General features: G+C 44.2%; 3 protein-coding genes across 5 annotated transcripts; 1 reads left to right on the top strand and 2 right to left on the bottom strand.

Annotated features, from left to right (window-relative positions):
• Positions 1-762: 762 nt before the first annotated feature.
• On the bottom strand, positions 763-6,666 carry LOC132795298 (probable ATP-dependent RNA helicase DDX46). Its single transcript, XM_060805953.1, has 5 exons — positions 6,387-6,666; positions 6,017-6,319; positions 4,669-5,953; positions 2,479-3,479; positions 763-2,415 (listed from the first exon to the last, which is right to left on the bottom strand). Exons 1-5 carry the CDS (start codon positions 6,401-6,403, stop codon positions 1,281-1,283), a joined length of 3,741 nt encoding a protein of 1,246 aa, XP_060661936.1. The 5' UTR covers positions 6,404-6,666; the 3' UTR covers positions 763-1,280.
• Positions 6,667-6,931: 265 nt separating this feature from the next.
• LOC132795299 (p21-activated protein kinase-interacting protein 1-like) lies at positions 6,932-8,555 on the top strand. Its single transcript, XM_060805954.1, has 2 exons — positions 6,932-7,749; positions 7,812-8,555. The coding sequence occupies exons 1-2, from the start codon at positions 6,997-6,999 to the stop codon at positions 8,550-8,552; spliced, it is 1,494 nt and encodes a 497-aa protein (XP_060661937.1). The 5' UTR covers positions 6,932-6,996; the 3' UTR covers positions 8,553-8,555.
• Positions 8,556-9,125: 570 nt separating this feature from the next.
• LOC132797392 (histone deacetylase 6) lies at positions 9,126-18,794 on the bottom strand. Of its 3 annotated transcripts, none has more exons than XM_060809136.1 (9): positions 17,762-18,794; positions 15,828-16,151; positions 15,628-15,758; positions 15,387-15,570; positions 14,164-14,435; positions 12,681-14,103; positions 10,959-11,540; positions 10,672-10,759; positions 9,126-9,954 (listed from the first exon to the last, which is right to left on the bottom strand). In XM_060809136.1, exons 1-9 carry the CDS (start codon positions 17,762-17,764, stop codon positions 9,524-9,526), a joined length of 3,438 nt encoding a protein of 1,145 aa, XP_060665119.1. In that variant the 5' UTR covers positions 17,765-18,794; the 3' UTR covers positions 9,126-9,523. The 3 variants fall into 3 exon arrangements, with proteins under 3 accessions (XP_060665119.1, XP_060665118.1, XP_060665120.1); XM_060809135.1 differs by having other exon boundaries at positions 10,920-11,540; positions 17,762-18,793; XM_060809137.1 differs by lacking the exon at positions 10,672-10,759 and having other exon boundaries at positions 9,815-9,954; positions 17,762-18,793.
• Positions 18,795-18,837: the final 43 nt, after the last annotated feature.

The raw sequence follows: 18,837 nt of genomic DNA, 5'->3' as shown, positions 1-18,837 counted from the left end.
TTTCAAGCGCATAATAATAATTATAATAATACGAGTAAATGCAAAAAAAAAGAAAACACAAAACGCAAATAATTGATAAAAAAAAATGAAGAAAAAATCAAGCTCATAACTACATTTAAATTTAATTTTAGTAGTTTCTAGACACAAAATATTGTAGCATGAAAATCAATTGATAAGCGCAACGGGCGATAAGTAAATAAAATGCAGCTAAATAAGCTAAAACTCAAATATACAAAAAAATGCAAAAAAAAAATTAAAACGAAAACAAACAACAACAAAAAAACAAACATTTTAATTTTGTACAGCATACGTGAAAGATCTTTGAGAAATAAAATGAATAAATTTCAATGCCAGCTCAGGATTTTTGAACCAGCTTGCGCCATGTTTATCGATTGCAACTATCGATAGTATATAAAACCACGATTATCTGATTCAGTTATCGATAGTATATAACGCAACATTTATATATTGCAACTATCGATAGTATATAAAACCAAATTTATCGGATTTAGTTATCGATAGTATATAACGCATCGTTTATCTATTGCAACTATCGATAGTATATAAACAAAGCTTATCGGATGCAATTATCGATATTAGATAACACCGAAATCACATTTTGCAACTATAGTAGTATAAAACCACATTTATCGGATGTAGTTACCGATCGTATATAACAGTGTTATATATAACGCGTTAATCGGATGCAATTATCGGTAGTAGATCGAACATTTCAAACAACGCGCATTTGCCAGGGGAATAAATATCATTTATTTATCCTCGTCTTAATTATGCACAAATATCAAAAATGTCTTGTTTGCAAAAAGGAAATCATATTTTACTGACGTATGCATATTATATACATATGTATGTTTGTAAGTCATTCTTTAATTTTCTTTTTTGTTAATGGAACAGTAAAATATTGCTTAGAAAGTTAGAGGATTGCAATTGTAGTTGTATAAAAAACATTTAGAGTTAACTATTTGGTATGGGATTTGAGCCAAGTTAATTTAGCATACAATTGCTAAGAAAATGCAAAAAAATATTAATGCCAGATGGAAAGTGAGAGAGAGAGAGAAAATGATTATTTAGTTAAAAGTTGAATCATTTAAAAAATGATTTATTTTAATATCGGATACAGGTGTTTTTTTTTTATCTTCGTTTGTGTCTGACAACCAAATTTCCAATATTGTGTTAACTTCGGCTATACAACAGCATTACTATACTACAGTATCTGAGTGGGGAGGAGAAAGAGAAAGAGGAGGCAGCGTCTGCTTGGTTTAAACCACCTTGTAGCGCCCCTTGTTAAAGACGTGATGTGCCGAACTGAGCTTCAGCAGCTCCTCCTTAATGAGACGGGTTATCTCACGCTTGGCCTTCTGCACAGCCAATTCACTGCAACTCTCGATGGCCAGATACAGTTTACGCTCGCCCTCGGGCGGATTCTTGCCCTGAGGCACATAGGTGCCGCGCACCGTGAGGCCAGCTTCGGAGTACTCGGAGATTTGGGCGAGCGCCTCCTTGGAGGTGACCTTCCAGCGTGCCTGCTGTGGGAAATCGTTTATCTCTAGCTCCTCCTCGTATTTGGTAAACGAATTGCTGTTGCTGCCCATCAATGCGGCGAGACTCTCCTCATCCTCCTTCGGCTGATAGTTGAGCTTGTTGTTCAGCTTCGCCGCCAGCTGCTCGACCACTGTGCGTGCCGTGAGCATCGGTTGTGCGGCCGTCGCACCCGGTTGACCCTTCATAATTGACTCGTTGGCTGCCTGGGTGACCTTTGTGTCCAGATTGCGACTGCTGCTAATCTTGGAGGCCAAACGCTTGGCCAGTTCCAGTTTGTCCGAGCCCATGCCAGCGGCAGCAACCAGCTGCTGTTGCTGCTGCTGTTGTTGCTGCTGTTGCTGCAGCTGTTGTTGCTGCTGTTGCTGTTGCTGCTGTTGTTGCTGCTGCTGAGCCAACGCCAGCGATGCGGGCGTCGTGGCATTCATGGCATTGGCAACAGCATTAACGGTAGCCAAGGCGTTGTTGCCACTCAGCGAGGTGTCCTTGACGGTGCGCTTGGCGGCAAAGATTTGCTCGATCTGCTGATCAATGTCCTGCTCGATGTCCTCCTCATCATCGGAGTCGGCCAGACCCAATGCGGCCTTCTGCAATTTTTTGCTCTCCTTCACAGCATTGAACTCCTGCTCATCGAACTTGAATCCCTTGCCACTAAAGCCGCCGCCCGTGTGCACCGTTTTGCCCTCGGCCTCCTGCGCGGTCTTGTAGTCGGTCCACAGAGTCTGCAGCTCGGCGGGCACCGGTGTGCCGGACAAGTCGAGGGCGCGTATCACGTCGCCGGCATAGCGCGACTGCTCGGGTGTAATGAAGGTGAAGGCGCTACCCTTGTTGCCAGCACGTCCAGTGCGTCCGCATCTGCAAAAGCAAGGTGAGAGTTGAGTCAAAGAGTCAATGGAAAATGTGTGGGATGTCAGTTACCTGTGCACATAGTCCTCGTAGTGGTTGGGCACATCGTAGTTGACAACCAGTATGAGATCCTTGACATCGAGGCCACGCGCCGCCACCGAAGTGGCAATCAGCAGACGCACTTTGCCCGACTTGAAGTCAATGATGGTCGAGTCGCGATCAAACTGATCGATGCCACCGTGCAGACTCATGCACGGATACGATGCCTTCATGAGGTCACGCAGCAGTATGTCGGCGTTCTCCTGCTTGTCCACGAATACAATGATGCTGCCCGTCTCCTGGTAGATGCCCAGCAGCTCGAGCAGCTTGAAGAACTTCGCCTCGTCGTTCAGTATGACAACATTCTGTTCGACATCCTTGCACACCACCGACCGGCCGCCGACAATCACCTCGACGGGCTTCTTAAGTATGCGACGCGCCAGCGCCTCCATTTGACGTGGAAATGTGGCACTGAACATGACCGTCTGTCGATCGGGACGCACGTTGTCAATGATGCGCATCACCTGCGGCTCGAAGCCCATGTCAAACATGCGATCGGCCTCGTCGAGCACCACGTAGGTGACACGTCGCAGATTCGTCACACGTCCCGAATTGGCAGCCAGCATATCGATCATACGCCCCGGTGTGCAGACAATTATCTCAGCGCCACGCTTGAGCTCGGCAATCTGCTCGGAGATGCCAGTGCCGCCATAAACGCACACCGGACGCAGTCCCAGGGAGCGACTGAACTTGCGTATGTCCTTGCCAATTTGCATGCAAAGCTCGCGCGTGGGCGCCATTATGATGGCGATGGCGCCATCGCCATCCTCCAGCGTCGGCTGATCCAGAATGTGCCTAAACATTGGTAAAATGAATGCCAACGTCTTGCCACTGCCAGTTTTAGCAATACCTATCAGATCGCGCCCAGACATGATCGCCGGTATCGCCTGACACTGTATCGGCGTTGGCTTCTCGAAGCCCACTTTGCGCAGCACGTCCATCTCCTTCTTGCTGACGCCGCACTGCGCCCACGTCTGCAATGGCATTTTAATTGTATGGCATTAGTATTGGAATTGATTAATCTCTACAGCTAGTCGATTGCGACGCGCATTAAAGGTTACTCTATATTACATATATATAGCTGGCAAAGAAGATGGAAAAGAACGACTTCAAAAGTACATTAGTTGTCATTTTCAATAAGTGGGAATACGATGATGAGCTGCAGGTATATTTCCTGTCACTTTCATTAAGTAGAATCATGAAGCATATAAAGCTCATTAAAGCTTGATCTACAACTTCATGTAGCAACAAAGCACGAAGAGCATTAAAGCTTACTATATATTACAGCACTTTAGCTGGCAAAAAATATAAAGTAGAACGACTTCAAAAGCACATTAGTTGTCATTTTCAATAGGTACTCTAAACATAGAAATACGATGATGAGCTGAAGATATATTTCTTGTCACTTTCATTAAATAAAATCGTTGAGCTTGCACACCGAATCAAATCTTCATCTACAGCTTCAGGTAGCAATAAATACTACATCGAAAAATTTAGTAAAATATATTATTAGCAAGCTTGAACTTCAAAGTTAATTTTAGTTTTCCCTACATTACAGTTAGAAAAACATTAGAAATTCAATTTGCTGTCACTTTCAATAAATACCATCGCTTAATCTGAATATTGAGCTTCAAATCTGCGGTATTGAATATCACATGAAAGCTATCTCTATACTAGTTTATCGGGTGGCAGGAAGGATTAACTAAAGAGCACACAGAATACTTTAGATCTTGAACTTCTTCAGGGGTTTTATGTGTATTTTAGAAAGCTCATTAAAGTTGGCTGGACAGCTTCAAATCAAACGAAGTTCAAACTCTTGGTGACTTTTCAGAAAGTTGATAGCCAAAAGTTTGCCAACAAATATTAAACGAGCAGATGTTAGCTTAATTTTAAGAAATTACAGAGAATGTCATAATCAAAGTTACTGCCATGGCTTTTGCAGTCAAGATGATCAAATATCGAATGTTAAGGTAAGTCAAGAAATGAAAGCATTAGCAGTAATCAGCAACCAATGAACTTACAACTAAATGGACTTAAAAGCACTTCTGATGAAATCAACTTTGTTACTTAAACTGAATGAACCTAAAAGCACTTCTAATGAAATCAAATGACATCAACTTTGCTATGTGATATACTGTCGCTTAATACTCTGTAACTATGTACCTTGATGGGCTTGGGGCAGCCCTTGCCCTTAACCTGGACTCCCTCCAGTTCGGTGCGATATTTTTCCACATCGGCACTTGTCATGCGCGCCAACTCCGGCACTTCCACATAGAAATTCTTGCGAAACGGAGCGTAACGCACTGAGGAATGATCGATTTTGGCGAGCTCTTTGCGATGCTTCATGGCCAGATTGACGGCCGTGTCGCGAATGTCCTCCAGCTCATCCTCACTGGAGTACTCCAAACTATCCATATTCTGTTCAATCAGTTCGCCCTTCTTCACGGCCGTCGATTTCTTCTTGGCCACTCCCGTCAAGATGACAACGCCTTGTGCTTTGGCTGGATTCACAAAGTTATTGACGCGACGCATCTCCTTGTTGACCTCTTGCATATATGCATCCAATGGATCGACATCATCATCCTCAGCCTCCGCAGCTGCCGCTGTTTCTTCCTCTGTTTCCATCGCTGTCGCCGTCGATTCATTATCCTGTTCAGCGACTGCGTTTACCTCAGCAGCTGGCTCAGCTTCCACCTCTATTGTTTGCTTGACGGGGTCAGGCGACTCCTCTTTGGGTTCTGGCTCCGACTTCACAGCTGCCACTGTTTTTGTTGCTGTGGCTGTAACCGTGGCTGTTGTTGCAGGTGACGTCAAAACCATGCCCAGCACTTTGGTGAAAGTGGGACGCTTGAGGGGCGAGAACTTCGATTCAACCATGTCGTCATCGAAACGTTTACGTATGCTGTGGAATTTGGAGGGCGGTGAGTCGGGCTCCTCCTTTTTTCCAGCCTCTAAATCGATAATTGGAGCGGGATTACTGTCATCCTCCTCGGACTCGTCCTCCAAACTCCATTTCTTGGCGGATTTCGTCACTGCTACGGCCACCGATACCTTGGTATCCTTCTTGCCTGCCTCCTGTTCACGCTGCTTTCGCTCAGCTCGCCAACGCTCGATACGCTCGCGCCGCTTGATCATCTCTTGTTCAAGACGACGTTGCTGCTCCTCTTTGTCGATTTCCTCCTCCTCGTCGTCAGAGGAGCTGCTCGATGAGCCCACTGGGATGACAACTGGTTGTGCGGGTAGCTGACGTCGAGTCTCTAGCTCCCGCTGGCGCTCCCTGTCACGTTCCTTGTCCCGTTCGCGCTCTCGTTCCCGTTCACGCTCCTTATCACGCTCCCGCTGTCGTTCGCGCTCCCTGTCCCTGTCCTTGTCCCGTTCCCGCTCGCGCTCTCGCTCCCTTTCCCGCTCACGGTCCTTCTCCTTGTCGCGTTCCCGATCCGTTTGACGCCTGAAAATAAGAGTGAGCTTAGAAGGTATATTGTATATGGGTGCAAAGACAATGTGTAGCTACTTTTCTTTGTCGTAGTCCTTGGATCTGGAACGCTTGCGACGCTTCTCTTCGCGCCTCGAGGAGCCCAAGGCTCGATCATTGTCTTTGGACGGTTCCTTCCGTTTGCGCTCGTCACGCATGCTGCGAGAGCTACTGCTGCCAATGCTGGCGCCGTTTCTCGACGATGACGTTAACTTGCTGCCTCCTCCTCCGCCATTGTCATAATCTCCGCGTGCGCTGCGACTCTCGTAATGCTTGTCGCGCTCTCGTTCCCGCTCCCTTTCTCTGTCCCTGTCGCGCTCTCGCTCTCGATCACGGTCACGCCTGTTACAGACAATTGGAATATTATTTATTTAATAACCACATAAGACACACACACACACAGACTCACCCAGAACTTTTGGACATGGCCAACTGCAACCAACCAACGACAACAACAACAAATCACACACTCGTTATCGCTGCAGCCCGCAAAATGCCGGCGGCTCTTTTTTAATTCAAATATTTCCGTAACTCAATTATTTGGTAAGTCTCTGAAGCGCTCTTCGTGAAATTGTCAACTTTTTGTCAGTACTTTACTTATAACTAACAATGTTGTGCTTGTGCCTTCATTAAAAAAAAATGTTGCGTTAAATACGGCACAAAAATTGTAATCGTTTGCCCCAACAGGGCTGCAAAAACAAAACGAGACAGGGTGGCACCACTCTACCCAGCATAGTGCTGCCTGACAGCACACTAATGGTGGCAACGCTGAAAATAATGCAATAAGAAAACCAATTAAGTTATAACTATTAAGAACGTTTAATAATTATAATAAAAAATTGGGTACACCTTATCTCAATAGAGCATATTTCAACAGCAAATGCATTATTTTTTATAAATATTACAAAACAAGTAGAGCAACACTTATCGATAACTGCCCAATCGCTAGTTCCAATTCGATTGTCAGCTGTGTTTTTGCGCCCCGCACGTGTTGTACCGCATATAAACAATTTTGAAATATGCTGCCCGACATCGAAATTATTGTGGGCACGTACACAGATTTTCTGCTCGGCTATCAGCCCGCCGAAAAGCAGGACGACAGTGGTGAGCAAAAAGTGTATCTGAAGCCTACATTTGCCGACAAATCGCACGCCGGCTCCCTCAAATGCGTCGCTGGCCAGGGACAGTGGATAGCAAGCGGAGGCAGCGATGATCGCATCTTTATCTATGATATGCGCACACGGAAGCAAGCACACATTGTCACCGCTCACGCGGGCACCATCAACGCCCTGGAATTCACACCGGACCTGACACATCTGCTTTCGGGCAGCGCCAATGGCCTCATGCTGGCGACACGCGTGGGAAGCTGGACAACAGAAGGGAATTGGAGCAAGGCGCACGCTGGCAAGGCGGTCACACATATTGCCTGCCATCCCAGCAGCGGCTTAGCGCTCTCACTGGGCGCCGATCAAGTGCTTAACACGTGGAATCTGGTCAAGGGACGTGTGGCCTATAGAACCAATTTGAAGAGCAAGCGCACGCTGGGCAGCTCACCCGAATGCCTCTCGTGGTCCACAGATGGCCAACACTTTACACTCAGTGGGCCGCTGCTCGTGGAGATCTGGAGCATTGAAAAGGCGAGCGTGGTGCGCAGCACAAAGACGCCATCGAAGCCAATTTGTGTGGCCTGGCTGGATGAGGAGAACGTCCTGGTGGGATTGGAGAATGGCAGTATAGCCTGGATAGCATTGAATGCAGAGCAAGACGCAGCCGTAAGTAAAGTGTGAAAGTTCCTAATGATCACATTTAATTGAGTTTTACCATCGATTTGCAGCCTAAAATAATTGTGGCCCATGACACACGAGTCAAGGCGATGGCTCATTTGAATGAGACGCTGGTGAGCATCTCGAGTGCGGGCGAAATCAAGATGTGGAGCACTGAGATTGAAGAGCAGCAGCTGAGCTTAATTGCTAGCGTAAATATCGAGTGTCGTCCCACCTGCTTAGCTCTGCTTGATCTCAAGCAGTTTGGCAAAAAGGTCGCAGCTGTAAAGCCACTGCAGCAAGCTAAGCAAGTCTCCGAGGAGGTGGATGAGGAGCAGGACGAAGAAGAGGAGGAGGATGAGGACATTGCTTTAATGAAGCCGCGCAGCTTTGTGTCCATTGAGTACGATCAGGATGCCAAAGCAAAGCCCAAGTCCAAAACCAAGCCCGAGAGTGAATCATCCAACAGCAGCAGCGAAGATAGCGACGATGGTGGCGCCAAGCAGAAAAAGAAGGCAGCGACACCAAAGCGCAAAGCCAACGACAGCAAAAACAAAAATAAGCCAGACAACCAACAGTCCTCCAGCGAGAGTGAGAATGAAAGCGACAGCGATGACATCGATTTTGGCAGCAGCAGCGAAGAGGAGCAACGACGCCCCAAGAAAGTGCCCAACAAACGACAGTCGAACACCAATCACAAGCAGCGCGCTAAGCAAACAAAAAAAGAAATAAACCATCCTCCCACTCTGTTTAATTCATTTTACTATCTTTTTTGTTTGTCAATAAATAAGAATTGTTTCTTTTCTAATTAGAAATCTTTGAATCATTTGTGATTTCGAATGTGAGATAATTTTGAATATAAGTTAAACAATATTCATACCACATATACCGCAAAACTACTAAAAATATACCGAAGGTCATATTTGGTATATCGATGTATATACAAATATACAGAATAATATACCACAAAATTAGTAGAATATATCGAAGATCATATTTGGCATATCCATCAAGTACATTCGATATACCACATAGGTAAAAATATACCACATCGTCAGCCAAAACAGTACGGGTAATTTGCCTCACAGAAGTATTTCATAAATAACTTCTTAAATTGATTTCGATTGTAATCAAATTTTCAGGAATCAAAAATACTATAGTTATTATTGTCTATTCCAAAACTCGCGTCTCTAGCATCAAAATTACGCTTATTATTAGATTTTTGTCGATTTGCTTAGGCGAAATTGATTGTGGCAAAAATTTGAATCAAACTTATGAAGTCGAAGATACCTCCTTCTGCCTGTTACATAGATTTCATAGAGACACCAAGTTATAATACCCTTCTACCTTATGGGTAGCGGGTAAAAAAATAGCAGTGAGATTGCTTAAGTTTTTGTTGTTTATTACATATACATAGTTTTATAGTCAATTGGTGATATTGATAACATTATTTGTGTAACAATCTTTATATGCATATACTTAGAACGGACAACAGGGACAAGTTTGGATGCCCATCTCTTGCATCCGCCTCATCGGCATCGGCATCGCCTCTGAATTCAACAACAATTATTTGTGGGCCAGCGGGCGCTCGCTACAGTGAATTTTGGTTGGTTGCTTGGCTGGTGGAGTCTCAGTTGGCCAGAAAGTATTGGAGGAGCTTAAGGTAAATGCGTTCGAGCAGCGGCCACATGTACTCCACAAGGAACTGCAACAGGTGTCGGAGCGGGGGACACAGCGTGCACATGTAATCCGTTAGGGCGTCCAGCACACGCAGCACCAAGGGTCAGTTGTTGCGCTCCAATTGTATATAGAATCCATGGCCATTGCCATTGCCATCGTTACTCTCTTGTTCATCGTTGGAGCTGTCGTCGCTTTGGTGCTTCTTTGCATCCTCCGGTTGCACTGCATCCGTGGAGTAGCAGCCATCGCTGCGTCTCTTGCTGCTGTGTGTCCAAGCCATCGGCTCGTTGAATTTGTCCAAATGCGCCAGATTCTGATAGACGTAGAGCAGCGGATGATCGATGTAGGCACTGCACTCGTAACACCACACGGACAAATCGCTGAAGCTCAACACCAGCGGATGCTGCTCCCGCCTGCAATGCTCCTCCATGTGCTCGTTGATGTAGCGACCACAGCCAATGGCCTTGCAGCTGAGGCACATCCAATTCTCCACTGTTGAAGCGCAGCCGCCGCAGGCGCTGCTCGTCTCTATTGCTGAATAATCGATGGAAAGGAAAACAATAAATAAGTATCGAACAGATTGAAGTGTTTAACAAAAGCATAAGCTCTCTTCTCGGTCGATCCCATTCGGAATACTTCGCTATAGCTTTAGCTGTTATTCCAAATGGTCTGCAGGTTTAATCGACATTCAACAAATCAAACAATGATCAACAAAAACCCAAAACAGCAACAAAAATATATTTTTGCAGAAGCAAAGGAGAAATATAGAAAATAATGCCAGAAATTGTGAAAAATATGGAGAAAAAAAGGAAAATATTTAGTAATTGCAAGTAAATATAGAACTTTATTATGAGAAAAAAATGAAATACTGCAAGTAAATTCCATTCTCTTTCTCATAATATTGTTTTCTTTATTTACATAATTTTTTTTATTAAAAAATAGTAAGTTAAACAATAAATAAACTTTTCAGAACTTAAGAGTCAATAATCACCGTGATAGAAAGAGATAAAGAGAAACACGAAGATAGATAGAGAGAGAAACACATAGATAGATAGAAAGAGATAGAGAAACAAATGGACAGTAGATAGAGATAGATACAGAGCAAAGAAGCGGCAAAAAATAAGCTCACAAAAAAATGGTAAAACAAATCAAGAGCAGTAAACACAAGCACAGCCAGAAAAAAAGCGAGAGGGAGCGACAATAACGGAGATAGCGAAGATAATACGATATATGGCAGGGATTATAGCTTACATTGCGGCGCCTCCTCCGGGCGCAATTGGCTCAAGTGTGGACAGCTTTTGAGCGGATATATGGCAAACATTTCCTGCTGCTCGAGTGCCTGTCGAGAGCAGTGTGGAAAGAGCAAAGGGGCAGCAAAGGATGTGTGTGTGTGTGTGTGTAAAAGAGATAGTGTGAGGCGGGGGGAGAAAGAGATAATCGAGGTTAGTGTCCTGATGCTAGAGACAGGGAATATAGAGTGCTGCTCTGGTTGATCGTACCTCCTTGTGCTCGGCCATAAACTCGGTGAGCGTTTTTACCTTGACTTTGGGCTTGCTGCCGCTGGGTCGCTCCTGGCCACTGGCGTGCTCAATGCCAATGGCGCCGTCGGTCGCGGTTGCGTCGTCATTTGAAATATCCAACTGCTGCATGGTAGCAGCAAGAAAATCCTCGTTGTTGTTCTCGCCCAGCGCACTCTGCGGCAACTTGCAACCGAAGACCAGCGACTTCCAGTGCTTCCGTTGCACCTCCACGCACTGCTGCAGCGTCTCCATGCAACTCTGGAATGCCACCGTCGGCGGTCGTTGCGTTGTCGTCCCAAACTGTGGCGTCGGCACCGGATCCCCGAGCAGCGTCTTTGTGCACATGGTCATCGCATACGCTATCGAGTTCACATTGTAGCCACCCTCCAAGCACACCAGCACTCGTCCCCCGGCCAATGCCGACAGCCAGTGGGTGAACAGGCCGTAGCCCTCCGGCGTCACCTTGCAGCCGCCCAGCGGATCGCCAATTGCCGCATCGAAGCCGGCGGAGACGAGCACGAGTTGGGGATTGAACTCGTAGGCGATGGGCATGATCAGCTGCTGGAAGGCCAGCGCGTACTCCAGGTCGCCCATGCCCTTCTGTAAAGCAAAGAATATGTCAGAGTATAATCCAAGTTGATATTGTAAATAATAAAAAAGATGGAAATAGTTGAAGAATTGCAAACGTAAAAGAGTTACGACTAAATATAAGAACTAGTACAAGTAAAGCAGCTGGTATAAGTGTGTCAGTAAGTGTGTAAAGTATAAGAGTGTGTATGAATTATTAATATTTATAAGAATCAGTATAAGTAGAAGGAAAAGTGTATATATGAAATAATGTTTATAAGAATCAGTATAAGTGCAAGTATGTATGAATTAATATTTATCAAAATAAGTATAAATGTATGTATGAAACAATAATATTAAGAAGTAACATATAAGTATAAGATTGAATTTAAGTGTATGAATCAATCTTATGTATAGAAATTAGCATTAGCATTACACATTAGTAATAAGCAAAACTAGTAATCAAAAGTAAGTAATAAGTGTATTTCTAAGAATGGTGTATAAGCGAAAGTATAGGTGCATGTAAAATTTGTATATGAATCAGTATAAGTGCGAGTATAACTATAAGAAATAGCATTTAAATATTGTTAAGAATTGGAATTAGTTAAACAATAGTAAAAGCAAAAGTAAAGTATAAGACTAGTTATAAGAGTGGAATAGTAGACGTTAGGAAGGTCATAATATGAATAGAGTACGTTAAGAAAATAATGTTCTAGGAATTGTGCAACACTTTAAAGTTGAGTTTAGAAATATCATAAAGCAAGCAGTTGTGGATAGTTCATTAACAATAAAAGAAAGCTGGTTAATATACGAGCAAAGTGAAACAGTTACAAAAAATCTTTAAGAATTATAGTAGCAGAAGTGTTTAGTTAATTAACAAAAAAGTTATGCAAAAGTAACAACTAAGCAGTAGTAGTCAATTAGTGTAAGCAAAGAGTTTAGTGGGAGTATTAGACATGCAGTAGAAGATAATAATTAAATAAAAAGAGTCACAAAAGATAACTTAAAGAATAAAAGTAATAGAGTTTTGCCATAGTAGAAGACAGCAAATGTGTATAAGACATGCAAAAGTCGATAGTTAATTCGATAAAAGTTACTGAATGAAATGAGTTGACAATATAAGACAAGCAGCAGCAGCAGCAGCAGCTGTAGAAGAATAACAGGTAACTTTACCTTATTCCAGGGTATGTTGACGTTGAAGCCGCGTCCGGCGTTCTTGCCCACCACATCGTAGTTGCCATCGGGTCCCTTGGGGAAGAAGGCGCCGTGCTCGTAGCGATGCACGCTGATGTACAGCACCTTGGGATTGGACTCGAAGATGTGCTGCGTGCCATTGCCATGATGCACATCCCAGTCGACAATGAGGATGCGCTCCAGCTGGTACTCGCGTATCGCATACTGGGCGGCAATCGCCACATTATTGAAGATGCAAAAGCCATGCGGCTGATCCGGTTCAGCGTGATGTCCCGGCGGTCGCACATTGCAGATGCCGCTGCGCGATTCGCCACGCAGAATGCTGTCCACAGCCTGGAGCACAGCGCCCGAGGCGAGCGAGGCACACTCATAAGTGCGCGGATGCAGGTACACCGAATTGTAGCCAGCGCCCAGCTGCTGCAGCTCCTCCTCGTTGCGTCCCTGCAGGCGACGCACCGAATTGACGTGAGCACGCGTGTGCGCGAGACACACTTCGTCCGTGGTGGCTGCGCGGGCCTTCAGCGGATGCATGCGTGCCAGCAGCTGGTAGTCCTGGTGCATCTGATGGATCTGGCGAATGCGCATCGGTTGCTCCGGATGCGAAGTGTCGTGCAGATTGAAATGCTGCAGCATTTGCATGTCGTAGGCATAGCAAACCCGCGTCGCCGGCACCGAGAGTTGTGTGTCCCTGCGCAGCATTTGCAGACGCGCCGCATTGCTGGCGACAACCTCCGGACTCAGCTGAGCCGAGGTGCCACGTGTCGGATAACGCTGTGGTCCCTGCGGCAATGGGCCACCCAACCAGATGCGTTTCACGCGATGCAGTTGCTGCTGAGCCGCAACATCTGTGCACTGCGTCAACTCGTCGGCCGTGTATGTTTGCTGCAGCTGCAGGCAACGCCAGTAAGGTCGATGCACGAAGATGCAGTTGAGCAGTGCCTCTCGCAACTCGGCGCTGGGCAGTTGCAGTGGCTCGACCAGCGGCGGACAGGGATCGCCGAGCAGCGCACGCAGCGTTAGCGCCGCACCCTCCGACAGCGAGTCAACACAGTAGCCGCCCTCGAGGACGATAGCGACGCGTGCGTTGGCGAGACGCAGCAGCGGATTGAGCAGATGCGGATAGCAGGCGGGTGTCACCTCCATTTCGCCCTCGGGGCAGCCGAGTGCCGCATCGTAGCCGGCGGAGACAATGATCAGCTCCGGTTGATACTCGACTGCAACGGGCAGCAGCAGTTGCTGAAAGATGGCCATGTAGTCGCCGTTGCCCATGCCCTTGGCATTGAGGGGCACATTGAAGTTGTAGCCTGCGCCGGGACCAGCGCCAATCGCATGATAGTCCGACTCTGGCAGATTGGGCCAGAAGCTGCCGTGTTCGTAGCGATGAATCGAGAAGTACAAGACCCTAAAAAGAATAGTGAGAGAATGAAGTGCTGATTGATTCGACTGATTGAGCAACTCTCACCTGGCATCGTTGTAGAAGAAACGCTGCGTCCCCTGGCCGTGATGGACATCGTAATCAATGATGAGAATGCGCTGCAGCTGATGGTGATCGAGTGCGTGTTGGGCTGCCAGCGCCACATTGTTAAAGTAGCAGTAGCCATTGAATTCGGCCTTCATCGCATGATGACCCGGCGGACGGATGATGGCCATGCCATTCTGTGCCTTCCCCGCTAGCAGCTGGTCCACCAGCTCTAGGGTTGAGCCGCTCGCCAGCAGCGACAGCTTGAAAGTGGACTGCAAGAGAAGATTAAAGGCATAAGTCAACATATTGAGAGACTATTTAAAAGAACGAGCTTTAAAAAGTGAGGACACAAGTTAAATATTCAAAACTGCTGCAGAAATAATCAACTACTATTCGATCTACCAAATAGAATGAGTAAGTGAAGTAAGATGTGATAAGTATAAACTTCAAAAAGTGCACAAACTGCAACAAAATAAACAGATTATCTTCGACTATCGTTTTAACTATGCTTTAAATTACTTTGACGCGTTTAGTTTAGTTCACTTCTACAAAAAAATCATTTTAAAATTAGATTTGCAATCTCACATTTCAATATTAATCACTATTAGGATAAGATAATAAGTGTATCAATTGAAACGAGACCAAAACAATGACATTTTATAGGTAGCCAACAGATTGTAATTGAAATTAAGTTAACAACCATCAAATAAATAAAAGAACAAGTAAGAAAGCTACAGTCGAGTGTGCTCGACTATGAATATGAAAATATATCACAAAAATACTATAATATACTGAAGGAGATACCTCCTTCCGACTGTTTCCTGGAGGCACAAAGTAATACCCTTCTACCTTATGAGTAGCTGCTATAATGCAATAGGGAATTGTACTCGGTATTACAATGAAAATGAATAAATAAATAATTTTAATTAAAAGAAATAGAATGTGAGAATTGCTTTCCAATTACAATTAAATCACGACCTTCGCTCTATGATAATCGCATTATTATATGAATATTCAATATACATTGATTGACAGTTGGAATCTAGAGCCTGCCAGCTAGTTGCGGTTTTTAAATGCAAATGCAATCTTCGTAGAGAAAATTGATACAATTGTTTACTGCTTGGTTGATATGCAATCTACTGATAACCGGTTCTAATCACAAAGATAACCCGAAGACGATCGAGATTGTGCACAAGCTTTCTGATTGGGATTGTTTGGCTCACCGGATGTATGTAGATCGCGTCATAATGGGAGCACAGTTCCTCCATTGCCGCCTCGTCCTGCACGCCCGATGTTTGCTCGAGGCACTCGTAATGCGCCGCCGAGTGCAGCTTGAGGATCTCCGCTTTGGTGGCCAGACGCGATGGCAACGGCAGACAACGTTCAATCAACTTCAGCTCCTTGCAACTGCAAACAAATTCAAATTTAAATACCGTAGTCAAACAGCAACTTCCAAAAACTTACCGCTCCAGGGTGCGGGTGAAGCGTTCGGGTCGCTCCTGATGCTGATCATCCCAGAGGCAGCGATGCTGGGCCATCGACTCGTCATAGATAAGCGCTGTGGGGCCGCGTTCCATGTTCTTTGCATTGACGGCCTGTAAGATGTCGCACATTAAAGGTGATCCAGATTATATAGTAGGGTGTAATATATAAAATATACTCACGTTCTGAAAGATATCGGTTACAGTCTCCTGCATGGCGATGTTGCTTGTTTGGGACTTGAGCATATTCCGTGCTCGACGTTTTGCCTCCAGCAGCGATGGACTCGGTTTGCGCATTCCGCTGTTCGCATTCATCGAGCTCGCCGCCGACGACGACGACGCCGTCGACGATGCAATGCTCGACGCTGACGCTAGCGCCGCTGTCGACGACGTCGATGAAGCTGACGCTGATGATGATGATGATGTTGGTGCCAGCTTGGACTTGACCATGGCGCGGGTCTGTATTTTGGCCTGTTGTGCGCCGCGTCGCGTAACGATCGGAGAGCTCTAAAACACGCAGAGAGAGAGAGAGAGAGAGAGAAAATGAGTGTATATATGTGAGTGTGTGTGTGTGTGTGGGGGTCTGTGTGAGTGAGAGAGTAGGCTGAATTTGCAGATAAGCAGCTAAGGCAAGTCTTCACACATTGAGGCTGTTCCAGCAAATAAATTCGCTTCACTTCATTCAAAGTTAGGAGCACAACTTTCTTAAGGAATACTATAATAAATAATGATTGATTGTAAAATTCTAGATAAGAGGTAATTGCATTTCGTACTTAACTTACTATCTTATTATAACAAACTTTCAAATGTTGTGAACACCTTTTCTAAGAAACTTTAATTTAAAATTATTGAAGCTGGTATTCTTCACCAGTTAAGGAACATTTCATAAAATAATACAATATGTATTACTTTCGAATAAAAAATAGTATTTAAAATAATAAAAACAAATTTAGCATATAGAAATACAAAATTGAAAAAGTAGCATATATTTATGAAGGAAATTTAATTTGTGCTTAGTTCATTTATTATTATAAATTCGAAGCATTCTTGGTTTTGTTAATAAGTTCTGTATTGGATTTGAATTTTTCATTCCTTGTGCAAATTTTTAATACTAGTCAATTTTAGTAATAATATAGTTGGGGAACCAAAAAATAAATATAAAAATTCTCACAGAAACATAAAACCCAACTTAATCAATAAACCGAAAAAATATAAGTTAAGCAAGCCTGAAGATTCAAATTATTTTATGACTTAATAAATAAATAAATTAATAAAAGTGCATTTTGTCATTTCAAAAGCATTTTCTTTGGAAGTAATTTATAAAAATACTGTTTATATAACTTTAATGCTTTTTACTTGTATCATTATAGAAATATTACATTTTGTAATGTTACAAATTGAACCTTCGTGATCATTGATCAGATCACAAACATTTGAAATAACAGCCAATTGACTCTCTACAAATTAGAAGCGTTTATTTAAAGTAATCGCTTAAATACACACACAAATTTATGGTGCACACATTAGATTTGTATTACAATTGACCAAATTATTTATTCTTATCAAAGGGAGTTGGAGGTGTGTGTCTAGCTTTTGTAATCAAAGTAGGTCGCTAAACTTGATACCCAAAATGTGACACCCTGTATTAGTGCACTTTAAGCTTTTCGATAGATAAGCCAAAGGTGGGGAGCACACAGAGAGAGAGAGGGAGAGAGAGGTGGGTAATAAACTAGAGCTGCTGTGGTGAGGTGAGGTGAGTAATTAGCAAACTGTTCAAGCAGGAAATGCCATTTGCCATTTTGCATTTTGCACACACAAACAACAACAATTACACCACATGAACAACACTCAACACACAACAATTGCAATACCGTTGGCCACAAAATCAACGCGTTAACTGAATGAACGGATTTGTGAATATTTTTTTTAAATGCGCTTGCCAGGCAACTTCTCTGCTCGTTGAGCTTCGACTGCGGCTTTGGCTATGACTGTATGTGTGCATATATATATATATGTGTGTGTGTGTGTGTGGGAGTTACTTGTTGGTGTTAAGGTTGTTGCTTTTGCCGCTTTTGGTGCGAGTCGAAAAAGGCGCGCAACGTCATCTCTGGACTTACCATGATTATTGTTATGCTTTTTTTCTCTTTGCTGATGCTGTGGGAGCTAAACCTGAAGCTGCTCTAGTTTGTTGTGGGCGTCTCTTTCAATGCAATCCGTGTTGTTATCTCTTTCGCTCTAGCTTGCGTTGGGCGCAACAACAATGCGTGCGTGCGTGCGTACGTATCTAAGTCTGTGTGCGTATGCGTGTTCTGTGTGTCTAGGTCTATGCGTTTGTGTGTAATACTTTTTCGGCTGAATGTTTGTTGTGGCTGTTGCGTGATAAGCGTTTACGAATTGGCAGCGTATCGATTTGAATTTGAACTATAACTCTGGTCTTATAAATATCTAAACATATTATAGACTAAATACAGCTGCGCCTTGCATTAATTATAGCTTTATTATTTGCTCTCTCGCTCGCTTTCACGCTGTCTCTGTCTCAGTCTCCCTCTCTTTCTGCCCGTCTGTCTTTCTGTCTGCCCGTCCCGCTGCCCAACTCTTCCTGCCTTTGCCTTTTTTTTATGCTGTGGGTCGCGCTTCAGTTGATTTTATGTTTAGTACTTCTTCCTCTTCTTCTTCAGCTGCTTCTTCTTTCACTTCAATCTCTTGCTGCTGTTATTATTATAAATAAATAATAGCTATGCTATACACATGGTTTTCTTGTTGTTGTTCGCAAAATGAAGCACACGAAACAACAGAAGCAAAATTAATTACACAAACACACTCTCAAAAAAAAAAGAAAGAAAGAAATGAATTAACACCGTTCTATTACACACACTACAACAACACAATTCGAGCACAAGGCCAAGACGAAGACGACGACGGCGACGGCAACGCGACGATGACTGACGGCTGGATGCAACAATGATTAGCAAAGCATAATGCAGAATGCAGAACAAGAACTCGGACCCAGGCGAGCGACTAAATCAATGCGATTCTACTGGCTGGCTTGCTTGCTTTGCTTTGCTTTGCGCGCGGGCGGGAGGGGCGGTTGGCGGTTAACGGCAGGCGGCAAAAGTAATGTTTGTGTGTCGTCTTCTTTTGTTATTGTTTTGCAGTTACAAGAACTCAATGTGGCTGTGTGCACCGAGTACTG

The sequence above is a fragment of the Drosophila nasuta genome, chromosome X, assembly GCF_023558535.2.
Source record: "Drosophila nasuta strain 15112-1781.00 chromosome X, ASM2355853v1, whole genome shotgun sequence".
NCBI lineage: Eukaryota > Metazoa > Arthropoda > Insecta > Diptera > Drosophilidae > Drosophila > Drosophila nasuta.
The sequence above is the reverse complement of the archived record's forward strand: the minus strand, read 5'-3'. Positions and strand labels throughout refer to the sequence as shown.